The sequence below is a fragment of the Euprymna scolopes genome, chromosome 16 (assembly GCF_053919585.1).
Source record: "Euprymna scolopes isolate OS-2025 chromosome 16, ASM5391958v1, whole genome shotgun sequence".
Classification (NCBI taxonomy): Eukaryota; Metazoa; Mollusca; class Cephalopoda; order Sepiida; family Sepiolidae; genus Euprymna; species Euprymna scolopes.
Genome location: NC_136497.1, coordinates 138219385 through 138237574, shown reverse-complemented (window position 1 = coordinate 138237574; position 18190 = coordinate 138219385). Strand labels below are relative to the sequence as shown.

The 18190-nt window shown below is 27.0% G+C and overlaps 1 protein-coding gene across 1 annotated transcript in view; it reads right to left on the bottom strand.

Annotated features, from left to right (window-relative positions):
- Positions 1-18190, bottom strand: part of LOC145296129 (glutaryl-CoA dehydrogenase, mitochondrial-like) — a 130446-nt gene that overhangs the window by 98397 nt on the left and 13859 nt on the right. The window contains exons 4-5 of the mRNA XM_080142285.1: positions 16614-16737; positions 9061-9170 (exon numbers count right to left, since the gene is read on the bottom strand). Of these exons, the coding sequence (XP_079998411.1) occupies positions 9061-9170; positions 16614-16737 (234 nt within the window). The remainder of the gene's footprint in view (positions 1-9060; positions 9171-16613; positions 16738-18190) is intronic.

Sequence of the window (18190 nt, the reverse complement as noted above, 5' to 3'; positions counted from 1 at the left end):
TTAGTTTTCATAAATAATAATGTTAATACATGACAAAGTTAGGGATTTAGTTTTCATAAATAATAATGTTAATAAATGACAAAGTTAGGGATTTAGTTTTCATAAATAATAATGTTAATAAATGACAAAGTTAGGGATTTAGTTTTCATAAATAATAATGTTAATACATGACAAAGTTAGGGATTTAGTTTTCATAAATAATAATGTTAATAAATGACAAAGTTAGGGATTTAGTTTTCATAAATAATAATGTTAATACATGACAAAGTTAAGGATTTAGTTTTCATAAATAATAATGTTAATAAATGACAAAGTTAGGGATTTAGTTTTCATAAATAATAATGTTAATACATGACAAAGTTAGGGATTTAGTTTTCATAAATAATAATGTTAATACATGACAAAGTTAGGGATTTAGTTTTCATAAATAATAATGTTAATACATGACAAAGTTAGGGATTTAGTTTTCATAAATAATAATGTTAATACATGACAAAGTTAAGGATTTAGTTTTCATAAATAATAATGTTAATAAATGACAAAGTTAGGGATTTAGTTTTCATAAATAATAATGTTAATACATGACAAAGTTAGGGATTTAGTTTTCATAAATAATAATGTTAATAAATGACAAAGTTAGGGATTTAGTTTTCATAAATAATAATGTTAATACATGACAAAGTTAGGGATTTAGTTTTCATAAATAATAATGTTAATAAATGACAAAGTTAGGGATTTAGTTTTCATAAATAATAATGTTAATACAGGACAAAGTTAAGGATTTAGTTTTCATAAATAATAATGTTAATACATGACAAAGTTAGGGATTTAGTTTTCATAAATAATAATGTTAATAAATGACAAAGTTAGGGATTTAGTTTTCATAAATAATAATGTTAATAAATGACAAAGTTAGGGATTTAGTTTTCATAAATAATAATGTTAATACATGACAAAGTTAGGGATTTAGTTTTCATAAATAATAATGTTAATACATGACAAAGTTAGGGATTTAGTTTTCATAAATAATAATGTTAATACATGACAAAGTTAGGGATTTAGTTTTCATAAATAATAATGTTAATAAATGACAAAGTTAGGGATTTAGTTTTCATAAATAATAATGTTAATAAATGACAAAGTTAGGGATTTAGTTTTCATAAATAATAATGTTAATACATGACAAAGTTAGGGATTTAGTTTTCATAAATAATAATGTTAATACATGACAAAGTTAGGGATTTAATTTTCATAAACAATAATGTTAATACATGACAAAGTTAGGGATTTAGTTTTCATAAACAATGATGTTAATATATGACAAAGTTAAGGATTTAGTTTTCATAAATAATAATGTTAATACATGACAAAGTTAGGGATTTAGTTTTCATAAATAATAATGTTAATACATGACAAAGTTAGGGATTTAGTTTTCATAAATAATAATGTTAATACATTAAAAAGTTAGGGATTTAGTTATCATAAATAATAATGTTAATACATTACAAAGTTAGGGATTTAGTTTTCATAAACAATGATGTTAATACATGACAAAGTTAGGGATTTAGTTTTCATAAACAATGATGTTAATACATTAAAAAGTTAGGGATTTAGTTTTCATAAACAATGATGTTAATACATGACAAAGTTAGGGATTTAGTTTTCATAAACAATGATGTTAATACATTAAAAAGTTAGGGATTTAGTTTTCATAAACAATGATGTTAATACATGACAAAGTTAGGGATTTAGTTTTCATAAACAATAATGTTAATACATGACAAAGTTAGGGATTTAATTTTCATAAACAATGATGTTAATACATGACAAAGTTAGGGATTTAGTTTTCATAAACAATAATGTTAATACATGACAAAGTTAGGGATTTGATTTTCATAAACAATGATGTTAATACATTAAAAAGTTAGGGATTTAGTTTTCATAAATAATGATGTTAATACATTACAAAGTTAGGGATTTAGTTTTCATAAACAATAATGTTAATACATGACAAAGTTAGGGATTTAGTTTTCATAAATAATAATGTTAATACATGACAAAGTTATGGATTTAATTTTCATAAACAATGATGTTAATACATGACAAAGTTAGGGATTTAGTTTTCATAAATAAAGATGTTAATACATGACAAAGTTATGGATTTAGTTTTCATAAACAATAATGTTAATACATGACAAAGTTAGGGATTTAGTTTTCATAAACAATAATGTTAATACATGACAAAGTTAGGGATTTAGTTTTCATAAACAATAATGTTAATACATGACAAAGTTAGGGATTTAGTTTTCATAAACAATAATGTTAATACATGACAAAGTTAGGGATTTAATTTTCATAAACAATGATGTTAATACATGACAAAGTTAGGGATTTAGTTTTCATAAATAATAATGTTAATACATGACAAAGTTAGGGATTTAGTTTTCATAAATAATGATGTTAATACATGACAAAGTTATGGATTTAGTTTTCATAAACAATGATGTTAATACATGACAAAGTTAGGGATTTAGTTTTCATAAATAATAATGTTAATACATGACAAAGTTAGGGATTTAGTTTTCATAAACAATAATGTTAATACATGACAAAGTTAGGGATTTAATTTTCATAAACAATGATGTTAATACATGACAAAGTTAGGGATTTAGTTTTCATAAATAATGATGTTAATACATGACAAAGTTATGGATTTAGTTTTCATAAACAATGATGTTAATACATGACAAAGTTAGGGATTTAGTTTTCATAAATAATAATGTTAATACATGACAAAGTTAGGGATTTAGTTTTCATAAACAATAATGTTAATACATGACAAAGTTAGGGATTTAATTTTCATAAACAATGATGTTAATACATGACAAAGTTAGGGATTTAGTTTTCATAAATAATGATGTTAATACATGACAAAGTTATGGATTTAGTTTTCATAAACAATGATGTTAATACATGACAAAGTTAGGGATTTAGTTTTCATAAACAATGATGTTAATACATGAAAAAGTTAGGGATTTAATTTTCATAAACAATGATGTTAATACATGACAAAGTTATGGATTTAGTTTTCATAAATAATGATGTTAATACATGACAAAGTTAGGGATTTAGTTTTCATAAATAATGATGTTAATACATGACAAAGTTATGGATTTAGTTTTCATAAATAATGATGTTAATACATGACAAAGTTAGGGATTTAATTTTCATAAACAATGATGTTAATACATTAAAAAGTTATGGATTTAGTTTTCATAAACAATGATGTTAATACATTAAAAAGTTAGGGATTTAGTTTTCATAAACAATGATGTTAATACATGACAAAGTTAGGGATTTAGTTTTCATAAATAATAATGTTAATACATTACAAAGTTATGGATTATGTTTTCATAAATAATAATGTTAATACATTAAAAAGTTAGGGATTTAGTTTTCATAAACAATGATGTTAATACATTAAAAAGTTATGGATTTAGTTTTCATAAACAATGATGTTAATACATTAAAAAGTTAGGGATTTAGTTTTCATAAACAATGATGTTAATACATTAAAAAGTTAGGGATTTAGTTTTCATAAACAATGATGTTAATACATGACAAAGTTAGGGATTTAGTTTTCATAAATAATAATGTTAATACATTAAAAAGTTATGGATTTAGTTTTCATAAATAATAATGTTAATACATGACAAAGTCATGGATTTAGTTTTCATAAACAATGATGTTAATACATTAAAAAGTTAGGGATTTAGTTTTCATAAACAATGATGTTAATACATTAAAAAGTTATGGATTTAGTTTTCATAAACAATGATGTTAATACATTAAAAAGTTAGGGATTTAGTTTTCATAAACAATGATGTTAATACATTAAAAAGTTATGGATTTAGTTTTCATAAACAATGATGTTAATACATTAAAAAGTTAGGGATTTAGTTTTCATAAACAATGATGTTAATACATGACAAAGTTAGGGATTTAGTTTTCATAAATAATAATGTTAATACATGACAAAGTTATGGATTTAGTTTTCATAAACAATGATGTTAATACATTAAAAAGTTAGGGATTTAGTTTTCATAAACAATGATGTTAATACATTAAAAAGTTAGGGATTTAGTTTTCATAAATAATGATGTTAATACATGACAAAGTTAGGGATTTAGTTTTCATAAACAATGATGTTAATACATTAAAAAGTTAGGGATTTAGTTTTCATAAATAATAATGTTAATACATGACAAAGTTATGGATTTAGTTTTCATAAACAATGATGTTAATACATTAAAAAGTTAGGGATTTAGTTTTCATAAACAATTATGTTAATACATTACAAAGTTAGGGATTTAGTTTTCATAAATAATGATGTTAATACATGACAAAGTTAGGGATTTAGTTTTCATAAATAATAATGTTAATACATGACAAAGTTAGGGATTTAGTTTTCATAAATAATAATGTTAATACATGACAAAGTTAGGGATTTAGTTTTCATAAATAATAATGTTAATACATGACAAAGTTAGGGATTTAATTTTCATAAATAATGATGTTAATACATTAAAAAGTTAGGGATTTAGTTTTCATAAACAATGATGTTAATACATGACAAAGTTAGGGATTTAGTTTTCATAAATAATGATGTTAATACATGACAAAGTTATGGATTTAGTTTTCATAAATAATAATGTTAATACATGACAAAGTTATGGATTTAGTTTTCATAAACAATGATGTTAATACATTAAAAAGTTAGGGATTTAGTTTTCATAAACAATGATGTTAATACATGACAAAGTTAGGGATTTAGTTTTCATAAATAATGATGTTAATACATGACAAAGTTATGGATTTAGTTTTCATAAACAATGATGTTAATACATTACAAAGTTAGGGATTTAGTTTTCATAAATAATGATGTTAATACATGACAAAGTTAGGGATTTAGTTTTCATAAATAATAATGTTAATACATGACAAAGTTAGGGATTTAGTTTTCATAAATAATGATGTTAATACATGACAAAGTTATGGATTTAGTTTTCATAAACAATGATGTTAATACATTAAAAAGTTAGGGATTTAGTTTTCATAAACAATGATGTTAATACATTAAAAAGTTAGGGATTTAGTTTTCATAAACAATGATGTTAATACATTAAAAAGTTAGGGATTTAGTTTTCATAAACAATGATGTTAATACATGACAAAGTTATGGATTTAATTTTCATAAACAATGATGTTAATACATTACAAAGTTAGGGATTTAGTTTTCATAAATAATGATGTTAATACATTAAAAAGTTAGGGATTTAGTTTTCATAAACAATGATGTTAATACATGACAAAGTTATGGATTTAATTTTCATAAACAATGATGTTAATACATGACAAAGTTAGGGATTTAGTTTTCATAAACAATGATGTTAATACATGACAAAGTTATGGATTTAGTTTTCATAAACAATGATGTTAATACATGACAAAGTTAGGGATTTAGTTTTCATAAACAATGATGTTAATACATGACAAAGTTATGGATTTAATTTTCATAAATAATAATGTTAATACATGACAAAGTTAGGGATTTAGTTTTCATAAATAATAATGTTAATACATGACAAAGTTAGGGATTTAGTTTTCATAAACAATGATGTTAATACATGACAAAGTTATGGATTTAATTTTCATAAATAATAATGTTAATACATGACAAAGTTATGGATTTAATTTTCATAAATAATAATGTTAATACATGACAAAGTTAGGGATTTAATTTTCATAAATAATAATGTTAATACATGACAAAGTTAGGGATTTAGTTTTCATAAATAATAATGTTAATACATGACAAAGTTAGGGATTTAGTTTTCATAAACAATGATGTTAATACATGACAAAGTTATGGATTTAGTTTTCATAAACAATGATGTTAATACATGACAAAGTTAGGGATTTAGTTTTCATAAACAATGATGTTAATACATTACAAAGTTAGGGATTTAGTTTTCATAAACAATGATGTTAATACATTAAAAAGTTAGGGATTTAGTTTTCATAAACAATGATGTTAATACATGACAAAGTTATGGATTTAATTTTCATAAACAATGATGCTATGTGACAAAGATCAGGTGACTGATTTCTGCTACATTGCAGATAATGATGTAGTTACAGAGAGAAGAGTTCTTTGTGACAGATAGTGGTATTTGCAATGAACTGCACGGATCCTCTAGGTTTATCACCAACAACGTATTAACTTGCTGAAAAAAATTCAGGTTTCTAATGCTATCTATGCATCTAGAATTTCACTTCGGTTTAAAGAATGGTGATTCCTTTCCATTTGAAGCTTTTAACTTGTTTCAAAGTTTGTAAATTAAATATTAACGATTCGTGGCAGTTATGGCTCCAGAATCATGATGTGTACTTCTGTAAAATATTTTTGTAAATTATCATGACGTGTACTTCTGTGACATACTTTTGTAAATTATACTGACCTGCAAGGCTACCACACAGTCAATTCACTTGAAAGATCTTAAAACAGACTGGATTTACTAAAACAGTATCCTTTCACCTTTCCATTTAACAGAAGTTATTGGCTAATGTATGCTGAGCAAGGAAAAGTCCCTTTTGACTAATACTTACATCATTCCAGTTTAATTTTTAAATTGAAATATAAAAAGGTTAGATGGTTAAGTTAAATAAACTTATTCTTTCAACTTCTTTTTGCTTGTCGCAAGTCTTGCCGGTGTATGCCAAGGAAAAGTCTGTTTTGAATTATATTTATGTAAATTCCAGTTTAATTTTAAAACTAAACAATTTCAAAAGAAATGTAAAATTTTAAAATACTTTTTATATAAAAGTAGCGGGGGTACCCGGCGTTGCCCGGGTGTTACGAGGTGTGTGTGCTCTTAAATCAAAAAGAAACCCGAGGAGGGGTGGTAAAAAAAAAGTTTTGCCAAATTGGTAGGATCGAACCCGAAGCCCTGAGGCGAAGTTGGAAAATAAAATGTGAAAAAAAGAAAACATGAAACGTTAACCGCTCGACCAGCCAGAATGAGTTACTGAAAGATATTTGAATTTATTTAAGTAAGAAGAGAATTGACAGATGCCCACACTCTATGACATGAAGTGGAAGTTAACATTTTGTGCGAGCGTTACGACGACGTAAGCAATAGCTATTCAGCAGTTAACATTTTCTGCGGGACAGTTTTTAATGAGGTCAATAACCCGGTTTGTTTGTTTTTACCTAACTTTGGGGAAAACCAGCTTCCCTGTTTATTAGAGGAGTGTCTCGTCTCGAAATGAAAGCAACCGTCTGATATGACAACGGTAAACCGACATTGAGCAAACGTTACATCGCTTTCTAGAGACTACTGGCTGTGGGCCAGTGATTAAATCGAGTTTCGCTTTTTTTTATACCAAAAAATGAAAGCAATATGCGAAGATCCCAAAATATTGAATATTTAATGTTTCAAAGTCAGGCAAATTAAATAGACGGGCAACCCCCGTGGGTAACTCGTATATATTATGATTTCGACGTGATATTAAAAGTTTTAAAAATGAGCGACAGCCTTGAGAAGCCGCCGAAAAAAATTATTTTGCGGACATACACAAAAAGCGAACATACATTCATACACACAGTTTCGCTTTTATATATATAGACTAACGGGGAGTACCCGGCGTTGCCCGGGGGTTTGTAGGTGTCTGTGTTTTTGGGTAAATGAAAAGAAAAATCGTTGGTTGTTTAAAAAAAACAAAAAAACGATGACTTGATGCGCAGTTGGAAAATAATAAAGTGTGAAAAAAAATGTGCGACTTGGCAGGTGCCTGTTTTTGATTAGTTAATGACGTCAACTTTGAGTGCGGGACAGTGTTTTATTTACCGCGAGTCTGTTCGCTTCTTTTTTTTATACGAAAAAGCTTAATGCACATGCGGCGATGGAAAATTGTTGAATATTTATCTTTTCAAAGTCGGGCAAATTAAATAGACAGGCGACCCCGGTTGTTAACTCGTAGATATTATTATTTAGACGCGATATAAAAAGTTTTAAGAAGTTGTAAGGCGACCGACCGGTTCTCGGAAAAAAGCCTTTCTTGGTCATACACGAAAACGCACACACACAAACATTTTCACTTTTATATTTATAGATCACATTGAAAAAAAAAAAAAAAAAAAAAAATTCAAAATAAAGACTAAAAAATAAAAAATATCTTTTGATAATAACATTTTATCTACATAAGCATAAAACTCTGTGGACTGTCCGGACTTGCTTGTCTTCAAATATCAGGTGATTCCATCTTTTAAAAGAGATGACAGGTGGATTTTTATATATATATATATATATATATAACTACTTCATTTACTCACATAAAATTAATATACGAAAGTATAAATTTATGCGTAAACTTTAAGTATTTACTTCAAAAGTGCTCAATACGTAGGATGCGTGTGGCTCAGAGGCTAAAGAATGAAGGTGGCGAGTTGTATGTTTTGGTTTCGATTCTAGCTAATGGCACCCAAGTCATTTATATATAGTTTAGATCAAACACCATATATAAGGTTCAATATAATAATCTATAGAAAATTGTCTCAATAAGAATAAATATGTAATCTGTATGAATTAAAATACTATATTTAAGCATATCTTATGACCGGGCAATGCTGGGCGACCTGCTAGTTATAATTAAAACTATTCTGGAAAAAAGCATTCCAGTGGTGGGGCTCATAGGGAGGCACGCTACACTTTGATGACTCTGGATAATTCACTGGTCGATCACATGGGCTTTCACGCCTGACGATGAGTCTCTCGAGGGTCCGCCTATCAAAAGCATCTCAAAGTAAAGACTAGTTTTTTTTTTTATGTAGAGTTTTAAAATTAAACTGGAATTTACGCAAGTTAATCAGAAGAGATTGTTTCTTAATATGCACTGGCAAGACTTGATAAGACTTCCACTAAATTGAAAGGAGAAAAATTATTTCAGTAAAAATAACTTTGTTTACAAAAGCAAAAACGTTCTTCCTCCACCACTCACCTAATTTTGGCAAGAATCTGTCCTTCTGTTCTTGGTTGCCATAAGCATTTATCGGATGCATCACAAGAGAAGACTGGACACTCATTGCCGACCTGTAACCACTGTCCACTCTGAAAGGATTACAAGTGAAATTTGTTATTTTATTGCAAAAAACATTATTTTGTCAAAAATTACATAAAAAAAAGTAAACATAAAAAAATAAAATGTAAAAAAATATAGATTTCTGCACTTAATATTGACTGGAGTTATCTTTTCCTGTTGAAGAAATGGATTGGTTGGTTGTTTTTGTTTTATGACATATCAACCCTTTTCAGGTTATTTAATGCCGGATCCAAAGATTATAAAGAAAAATTTTTTTAATATAAATATATTTGTTCTTTTCAAGTCGGTTTCTATTTAACCCATAGTTCCTATTTACAATGCCTCCCCACGGGACACCAGGGTCGATTTTTAATGTGGAGAAAAGGAACAAAAATAAAAATTGTCTCAGTCGTGAAGGATTTCTCCTCCACTGACAGAGAACAAGAAATTGAAGTGTAGATCTGAAGAACAGATACTACACTTTGATCTTGACTCGAACATATTTGTTTTTTCCAAGTCGGTTTCTATTTAACCCATAGTTGGGACCCTAACAGGTACTACCACTCCGGGTCAGAGTGGACCTGGGAGCAATGGCAATTAGAGGGTGGCTCAACACTCCCCAAAGCCCGCAAGCTGGGGCCTCACCACTGGATATAGTTTAAGGTCATATCCAAGATCTGAAGAGATGGAGGAATTGTTTAAAATGACCTTGATCACCAAATACGTTGGTTTCGTTGTTTTGCTTTACAGCATATCAAGTTTGTCGAATTATTTAATCCGGTAATTTTGGAAAAAAAGTTTTGTGCTAATGTACTGATCCACATTATTTTCTAAGTAATATTTTCAAGTTTAGTTGAAGTGTTATGATATCCGGTTTTATTAAATTGTAAAGTTAAAGTACAGAATAGTTACAAAACACACACTCCATGTTAAGAATGGCTTTCTAAATAACAGTATTATTTCAGCACAGATCAATAAGTACACTAGTCCCAAAAGTTTTATGCATTTAACTCTTTATATATTTAAACATTTATTCATGGCATTTGGTTTGTTTGTTTTACGGCATATCAACAGTTTTTGGGTCATTCAATGCTGAATCCAGTTATTTTGGAATAAGTGTTATGATTTTTCAAATATTTATTCATGGTGTTTGGTTTGGTTGTTTTATAGAGAAAAATTGTTGTTTTTGACTTTGCAAAACATGGTTGAATTTTGCAAAGGTAAAGAAATTAAAACAATAACATCAATGTTTGGTACACTCAAGTCAGAAAACCAATATCTTCAGACAGCCTGATCTGATAGCACGAGACAATCAACTGTAAGGTTGCATATTACATAAGTTTCTCATCACCAGCTCCCCATGTGAGGAGAATAGCGAGAAAAGTTTCTTCCTTCATTCCTGTCACTTAATTCTGGTATGTAGCTCTAACTTTTAATGGAATTTTCCACTTTTCTGCTTACTCTAGCTTTATGTAAAAAAATTCCAATTTAACATTAAAAATTTTTTTTTTTATATATGGCTACATCTTATGTACAGCATGTGTTTTTCTGTCTATTTATCAGATTTTTGTATTAATTTTAGTTTTCACAAAATTGCTGAAATGAGAGTTTAATTGAAAAGACTTACGTCATTTTAGCATCTTCTGTTTAGTAAAATTAATGCCGGTAGATCAAGGAAAAATACCTTCTGATTAATGCTTGCATAAGTTCATTTTAATTTTAAAACTTTAAATAAAAAAAACTAATATTTACTTTGAAATGCATCTTTTTGGAACGGTTTTATTTTTAATAAAATGGTACTTATACAGTTTAATCAAGACATTAAAAAATGAAAATATCGAAAAAAGTTTAAATTGCATGTATTCGTTATGGAACGAAGTTTTCAAAAAAAAAAAAAAGAAAACAATTTCACTTAATGTCATCAAGTAGTTTTTGTTTTACAGCGAAAATACAATTAGTTATGATACCGAGCAAAAGGTTTTATTTTAGGAAGAAAAGCTAGAATTAAAGATGGGAAGGGAGTGTCGGCGCTTTAACCAGAGTTATCTCCCCGTGGCGTTTCTAAACTCCAAACAAAAATTTAAAAAAATCCAAGATGTCTACCTTCAACGTGCTGTCACAAAAACGTGTTTTTCCTCTGTAAAAAAAAAAAAAAACAAAAAAGAAAAAAAAAACTACTCAATCAAATTAAGTGAAATTTTTTTCCGGAGATCTTCAGTTCAAAACAGATACGTACAATATAACTTTTTTTTCAATATTTTCATTTTTTAATGTTTTGATTAAACTCTACAAGTACCAATAAAATATATTAGGATCAAAAAAATACTTTTTAGTCTTTATTTTGAAATGCCTTCCTTTATTAAATATCTTGTAATGAAACCATATTTTTTTAGTCTTTATTTTGAAATGCCTTCCTTTATTAAATATCTTGTAATGAAACCATATTTTTTTAATCTTTACTTTGAAATGTTTTTGTTTTTCAGAATGGATATATACAATGAAAAAATTTTTTTAAAGTTTACAAAAAAAAAAAAAAATTCCCATTCAACAGAGTATTTGTAAAAATAAAAAAAATATATAAAAATAAAAAAATATATAAAAATAAAAAATATATAAAAATAAAAAATATATAAAAATAAAAAAATATATAAAAATAAAAAATATATAAAAATAAAAAAAACTATAAAAATAAAAAAATATATAAAATAAAAAAAATATATAAAATAAAAAAAAATATAAAATAAAAAATATATAAAAATAAAAAATAAAAAAATATATAAAAATAAAAAAATATATAAAAATAAAAAAATATATAAAAATAAAAAATATATAAAAATATATAAAAATAAAAAATAAAAAAATATATAAAAATAAAAAAATATATAAAATAAAAAAATATATAAAATAAAATATATAAAATAAAAAAATATATAAAATAAAAAAAATATATAAAAATAAAAAAGTATATAAAAATAAATAAAATATATAAAAATAAAAAAATATATAAAAATAAAAAAATATATAAAAATAAAAAATATATAAAAATAAAAAATATATAAAAATAAAAAATATATAAAAATAAAAAATATATAAAAATAAAAAAATATATAAAAATAAAAAAATATATAAAATAAAAAAATATAAAAATAAAAAATATATAAAAATAAAAATATATAAAAATAAAAAATATATAAAAATAAAAAATATATAAAAATAAAAAAATATATAAAAATAAAAAAAATATATAAAAATAAAAAAAATATATAAAAATAAAAAAAGCATCTAAAATATTCTTTAAAAAATCTAAAAAAAAAAAAAAATAAATAAATAAAAAAACTTGCATTAAATGAAAAGTATTTTGAGTTATAGTCAGCTAAGATACTTCCTAACTTCAGCATGGCTGCTACCGGAAGCGGTGATACAGCAAATCAGTTTCTTCACTTTTATTGTTTTTCTGTATTTCTATTGTGAAGTGATTTATTGAAATAAAATATAAGAAAAGGATATTATTAAAAAATATACAATAAAAATTAACAAAATTACATGGTTAAAAATAACACAATTGGTCTTTATTTGCACTTTTAATAAAAAAAATAAAAAATAAGTTTTTATTTGAAATTTTATAAGAAATATTGTTTATGAAATAAAAAAAAAGTTTTTATTTTTAATTTGAAAAATAAGTCTTTTACTTGAATTTATATAATAAATATATGTTTATGATAATGCAAAAAATAAAATTATTGAAATCAAAATAACAAAATTTCAAACGTCATTAAAAAAAATGTATCCAATAAATAGATAATATTCCCAAAATAGTTTTAAAAGATTTTAAAAAGTGTTTTCAATAATTCTTTTAAAAAAATAAAACTAATTCCAATAATTCTTAATAAAAAGAAATAATAAAATTCATAAGATTGAAAAAAAAACCAAAAAAACAAAAAAAAACCAACTTTTCAATGATTATCAAAAAAAAAAAAAAAGCAAAGGAATCGATTTGCCTTGTCACCGCTTCCAGTAGCAGCCATGCCAGAAGTTAGGAAGTACATTAGCTGAAACCGGATTTTGAATCCTGATTCAATCAAGTATTCCTAAAATAAAATAAACATCTAAAATATTTCACATATAAAGTATTTTATTCAAGAAAAACAAAACTCTGAAGATAAAAAACAATTAACACTGTTGAATTATAAAAGGTGCTTATGTAAAATTACACTCGATTAAAAAAAAAAAATCTTTATGATGTTCTTACTCGTCACGGAACGAAGATATATTCGAAAAATCACGTAAATTGATTAAGTAGTTTGTTTTTTAATTAAGAAAACCAAATTTTATGAGGAAGCAAGGAGGAGTCCAGGAGTGGTTATGTTGTTTTACTTTTTTTTACAAAATTCAAAGTGGACAATTCAATTCAACTACAATGATTTCGTTTGTATTCCAAATAAAACTTTTTAATTGTTAAAAATGGAAATAAAAAACATTTGATCAATTTACATACTTTTTGGAATATGACATGTTTGTTCCATGACGAATATGCACATCATAAAAATTTTTTCTGTATTTTTTATTTTTTAAATCAAGTGTAATACTAAATAATCACCGACTTTCAGTAAACTCTTGTTATCTACATATTTGGTGTTGTTGTTGATGTTTACATTATGAAGACACTTCAAAACAATTTTTCATCTGGACATTCCCGAGATATCTCGTATTATAATGTGATATGACCACAGGACACAGTTCCATCTATATTATAACTATGAGGATGGAGAGGGGGGGGGTTGCCTGGTCGTAAAATACGCTTAAATATGATATTTTAATTTTTCCAGATTTCATATATATTATTATTAGGGCTATGACAACAGCATATTCTTTCCATTGTTTTGACTCTCGAGTATATATCCGACAGAGTTAATCAACCAAGAACCACATCACTTTATATAAAAACATACAAGATATCAACAGATACACACTCGAGAGTCAAAACAATGAAAAGAATATGCTGTTGTCCTAGCCCTAATTATTATAGAGTCGTGATTTCAAAAGTAAAAAAAAAAATGAATTTAGGTGCTGTTAGCTAGAATTGAAACCGAAAGCAAAATTAGCATCCAAAGCTGGTGACGTTACCACTGTACCAACGTGAGACGCATATGAACCGATTAAAAATTAAAAACAAACTAAGATGAATGCACAAAAAGATTAACGATTTTTTTCAATTTTGACCTTTTTTGACCCCTGAAAAACTATTTTAACGGGACAAAGACCCATAAAAGAACGGTCCATAAAAAAATCCAATCATTTAAGGCCCCTAGCGCCGCTCTGCGACTTTTAGTTTCAGAGGAGATAGAGTTTGAAAATATGGAGACAGACAAACAGACATATAGCCTTTTATATATTAGCTTATGTTAGAATTTATCTCATTTCTTTGCCATGTCAACTTCCGACCCATGACATCATATTCTGACATGCCACCTTAATTCTAATGTTCGGTTCTTATCCAGAATTCCACTTATATTAAGAAACAAAAAATAAAGAAAAATTAGCATGATGTACGTATCCATGGCGAAATGAAAACATCATATTCCAAAAATCACATAAAATGATCAAATAGTTTTATTTTTATAAAAAAATAATTTTTAAGCAATTAATCTGCAGGCATTACGATATACGAGATGTCTTCAATAAATTTCCAAACGTTTTTTGTATGTGCACTTTTATTAATAGTACATACATGAAACTCTAGTTACTTTCGAAGTAATCTCCTCCAGCTGCAATGCACTTGTTGTAACATTCCAACAGCTTCTGGAAAGCCACATGGAAGTCCTCTTGTGTGAGCATGTTAATGACCCTTGTGTCACAGCGTCTTTCATCTCCTCAATTGTCTCAATAACAGCCTCTAAGGTTTTCCTTAAGCTTAGAAAATAACCAAAAGTCACAGGGAACGAGGTCTGGACTATAGGGAGGGTGAGGAATTGCTTTGATGCCCACCTTGGTCAAATAGTTTTTGACAAGGATAGAGTTGTGGACTGGTGCATTGTCTTGGTGGAAATGCCACTGACCCGAATTGAAAAGTGCTGGCATCTTCTGACAGAATCTCTTCCTGAACTCCCTTAAAACCTCAACATAGTATTCCTTGTTGACTGACTATCCAGTGAGAACCCAGTGCATGTAGATCATGCCTATGCTATCAAAAAAAGGATCATCTGGGTGGATTTGCTTTGTCTGGCCTTCTTGGGTCTGGGAAAGCCAGCATGTTTCCACTGGGAACTTTGTCACTTGTTCTTTGAATCATAGCAATAGATCCAGTTTTTATTGCATTTCACCAGAGCATTAAGAACTACAAGATCTGAATTGATCAGCTCGACTATCTCCTTGCTGTCATGACATTGTCTTTCTTTCTGATCTTCTCTGCAAATCTTCTGCATCTTCAGTTCCTTATGAATAATTGTGTGTACAGTTCCCACACTGAGATCAAACTGTGCACTTATTGTCTTTATAGACACACGACGGTCCTTATCCATTAAATTCTTTATTTAAACACTCAACCTTAGTGTTCCGACTTCCTTACGCCTCCCACACCTCTCATCATCCCTCACAGACTGTCTGCATTTCTTGAATCTTATGCCCCTTGAAAACTGATGCTCGATTCATGCAAGATGGTCTAAAAGCAGTCTGAAGCATTCCACATGTTTCTGTGGCATTTTTTTCTGAGTTTAAAACAGAATTTTATTGCATATCGTTCTTCTCAAGTGTCCTCCTCACGTCCAGATTGCATTTTTGAAATTCACCAGCTGTGACAATCAGGCTTTAGTAGGATGTATTCCAAGTCCTGATGTAGCTGTTCATTTGAACCTGAAATTATAAGAATTGGTCAGTCATCTCATAAGATGCATAGCAATAACATACTGAATTTTCAAGAATTTACGACAATTTTAGATGACTGTACAAAAAATCTGGAAACATATTAAAGGCACTTCGTAAATCTTGTAAGTTTGACTTATTGAGTTATCTCCCTTTGTTTTGTCATTGGATTATTTTCAAAAAGGCGGGCAAGACAGTCACTTCTTAGTTACTCATAAATTTTGATTGTCTTTAAAAAAAAAATTTTTTTAAAAACTGCTTGATCAATTAATGTGATTTTTGGAATATAATATTTTCGGCTACATAAATCATACAGATTTTTCTTTCTTTTTTTTTTTTTAATATAGGAGAAATTCTAGAAAGAACAATCTTCTAACTTCTAATGGAATGTTCCACTTTTCTGCTTACTCTAACCATATATGGAAAATTCAGATTTTAACATTTTTACACAACAGTTTATCTATTTAACATAAAGAATGATTTTTAAAGCAAAAACCTGTCGACTCACATGTAATAAAAAAAAATAGAGAGAAATCAAAACAGAAATCTTTTGTATTCAATTTTAAACTTTCCACTCAGATTGTCAAAGGTCACAGACACGAAAAAGGATTTACCTTTCTATTTCCCGTGCAATTAACCCATAAGCAACCGAAGACACACCTGCACAACCATAACCATGGATTGTTGGTCCGAGAACTCCAATCGATCCTAATTCACGCATGATTTCAGCGTGAAAATCTGAAAAAGTAACGATAACAATTCTACCATCATCATAAAGTAATAACTTTTTATCCAGATTTCCTCATTTTATGTCATGTATTGTTTTAAAATTCTCTTCCTGAATTCATTCCAAATTGTTCTTTTAGTAAATTAGCAGGGTTTTGTATATATATATATATATATATATATATATATATATATATATATATATAAAATAAAAAAAATAAAAATTATTTTTCTTTTATTAATATTATTGGAATCTTCTTTTTTCCTTGTACACATTTTTTAATTATTCCATGGATTTCTGCCTTTGGATTATTATGGACCATCTTCTTCCAATTACGGGATTTCCTTGGATTTTACTTGTACAAATGGAAATTCTTTTAACTTTCTTGAAGTTTTACATTTGGATTTTACCGTCACTGGATTTTTTATCTTCCACCAGACTATCCATTCGTGTGTAATCACCTTTTTCTTCACCATATTCCCTCTGCTTCACTTTTTTTTGTTTTTAAGTAAGATCTTTGACTTACTTGTTGTTTCATCAAATACTTCTGCATGCAAAATCCAATCCTGCATTTTGCTAATTCCTACCCTCTGATGAGAAGTATTTCTTCGAAACTCCGCGGATTAAGGACTATCCATTTATCTAGTGTTTCCTTTTCAGATTAAACATGTTTTTTTAACTCATTTCAAAGTGTTTTTTAACATATTTTATTAACTGTTTGCTCATATATATATATATATATATATATATATATATATATATATATACATATACACACACACTACTCTTGTATATATCTACTATTATAGAATAGTAGATTTGTGTGCAAGTTCATTCCCTATGGACTCGAAAACGGCTGGGTTGATTTTTATGAAATTTCACATAAATCTACCTCATGTGTCTGGGAGTGTTCTTAGGTTCTGTATCAGAATGTTTTCGATAAATATAGATAATCAAAATAATCCTACGAAAGAAGGAACATGCGATTTTGGTCAAAGTTAACACTTTACACAGCCTAACATCACAAGTGCATTTGACAAGTTTTATTACCACACAAGCTGAAAGGTCCGACATATAAAATCAACAGTAGGTTCTTTGTTATGACGGGAACACATTTGAAAAGTTTCTGTTTAGAGCACAATTGAAGCATCATACTTGACTTTTGTATTTTAAACATTAATTCAAACTATTATATATAACAAGTTTATAAAATGAACAGTATGTTCTCTACAGTGCAACGTAAACTACAATGTATTATGGACAAAGTCACTATTGTAAGACATGTGAAGCTTCATCTCGGTGTATCGCAATTAGAGCATGTAATCAATCAATTTAATTGAAAAAAAAAAAAAAAAATCGATTTTACCAATTTTGAGGACAATAAAAATATGGGAGAATGAAACATTCATTGATCATTATTCAATCCCGGGCAACGTCTGGTCCCCCTGCTAAATAAATGATGAA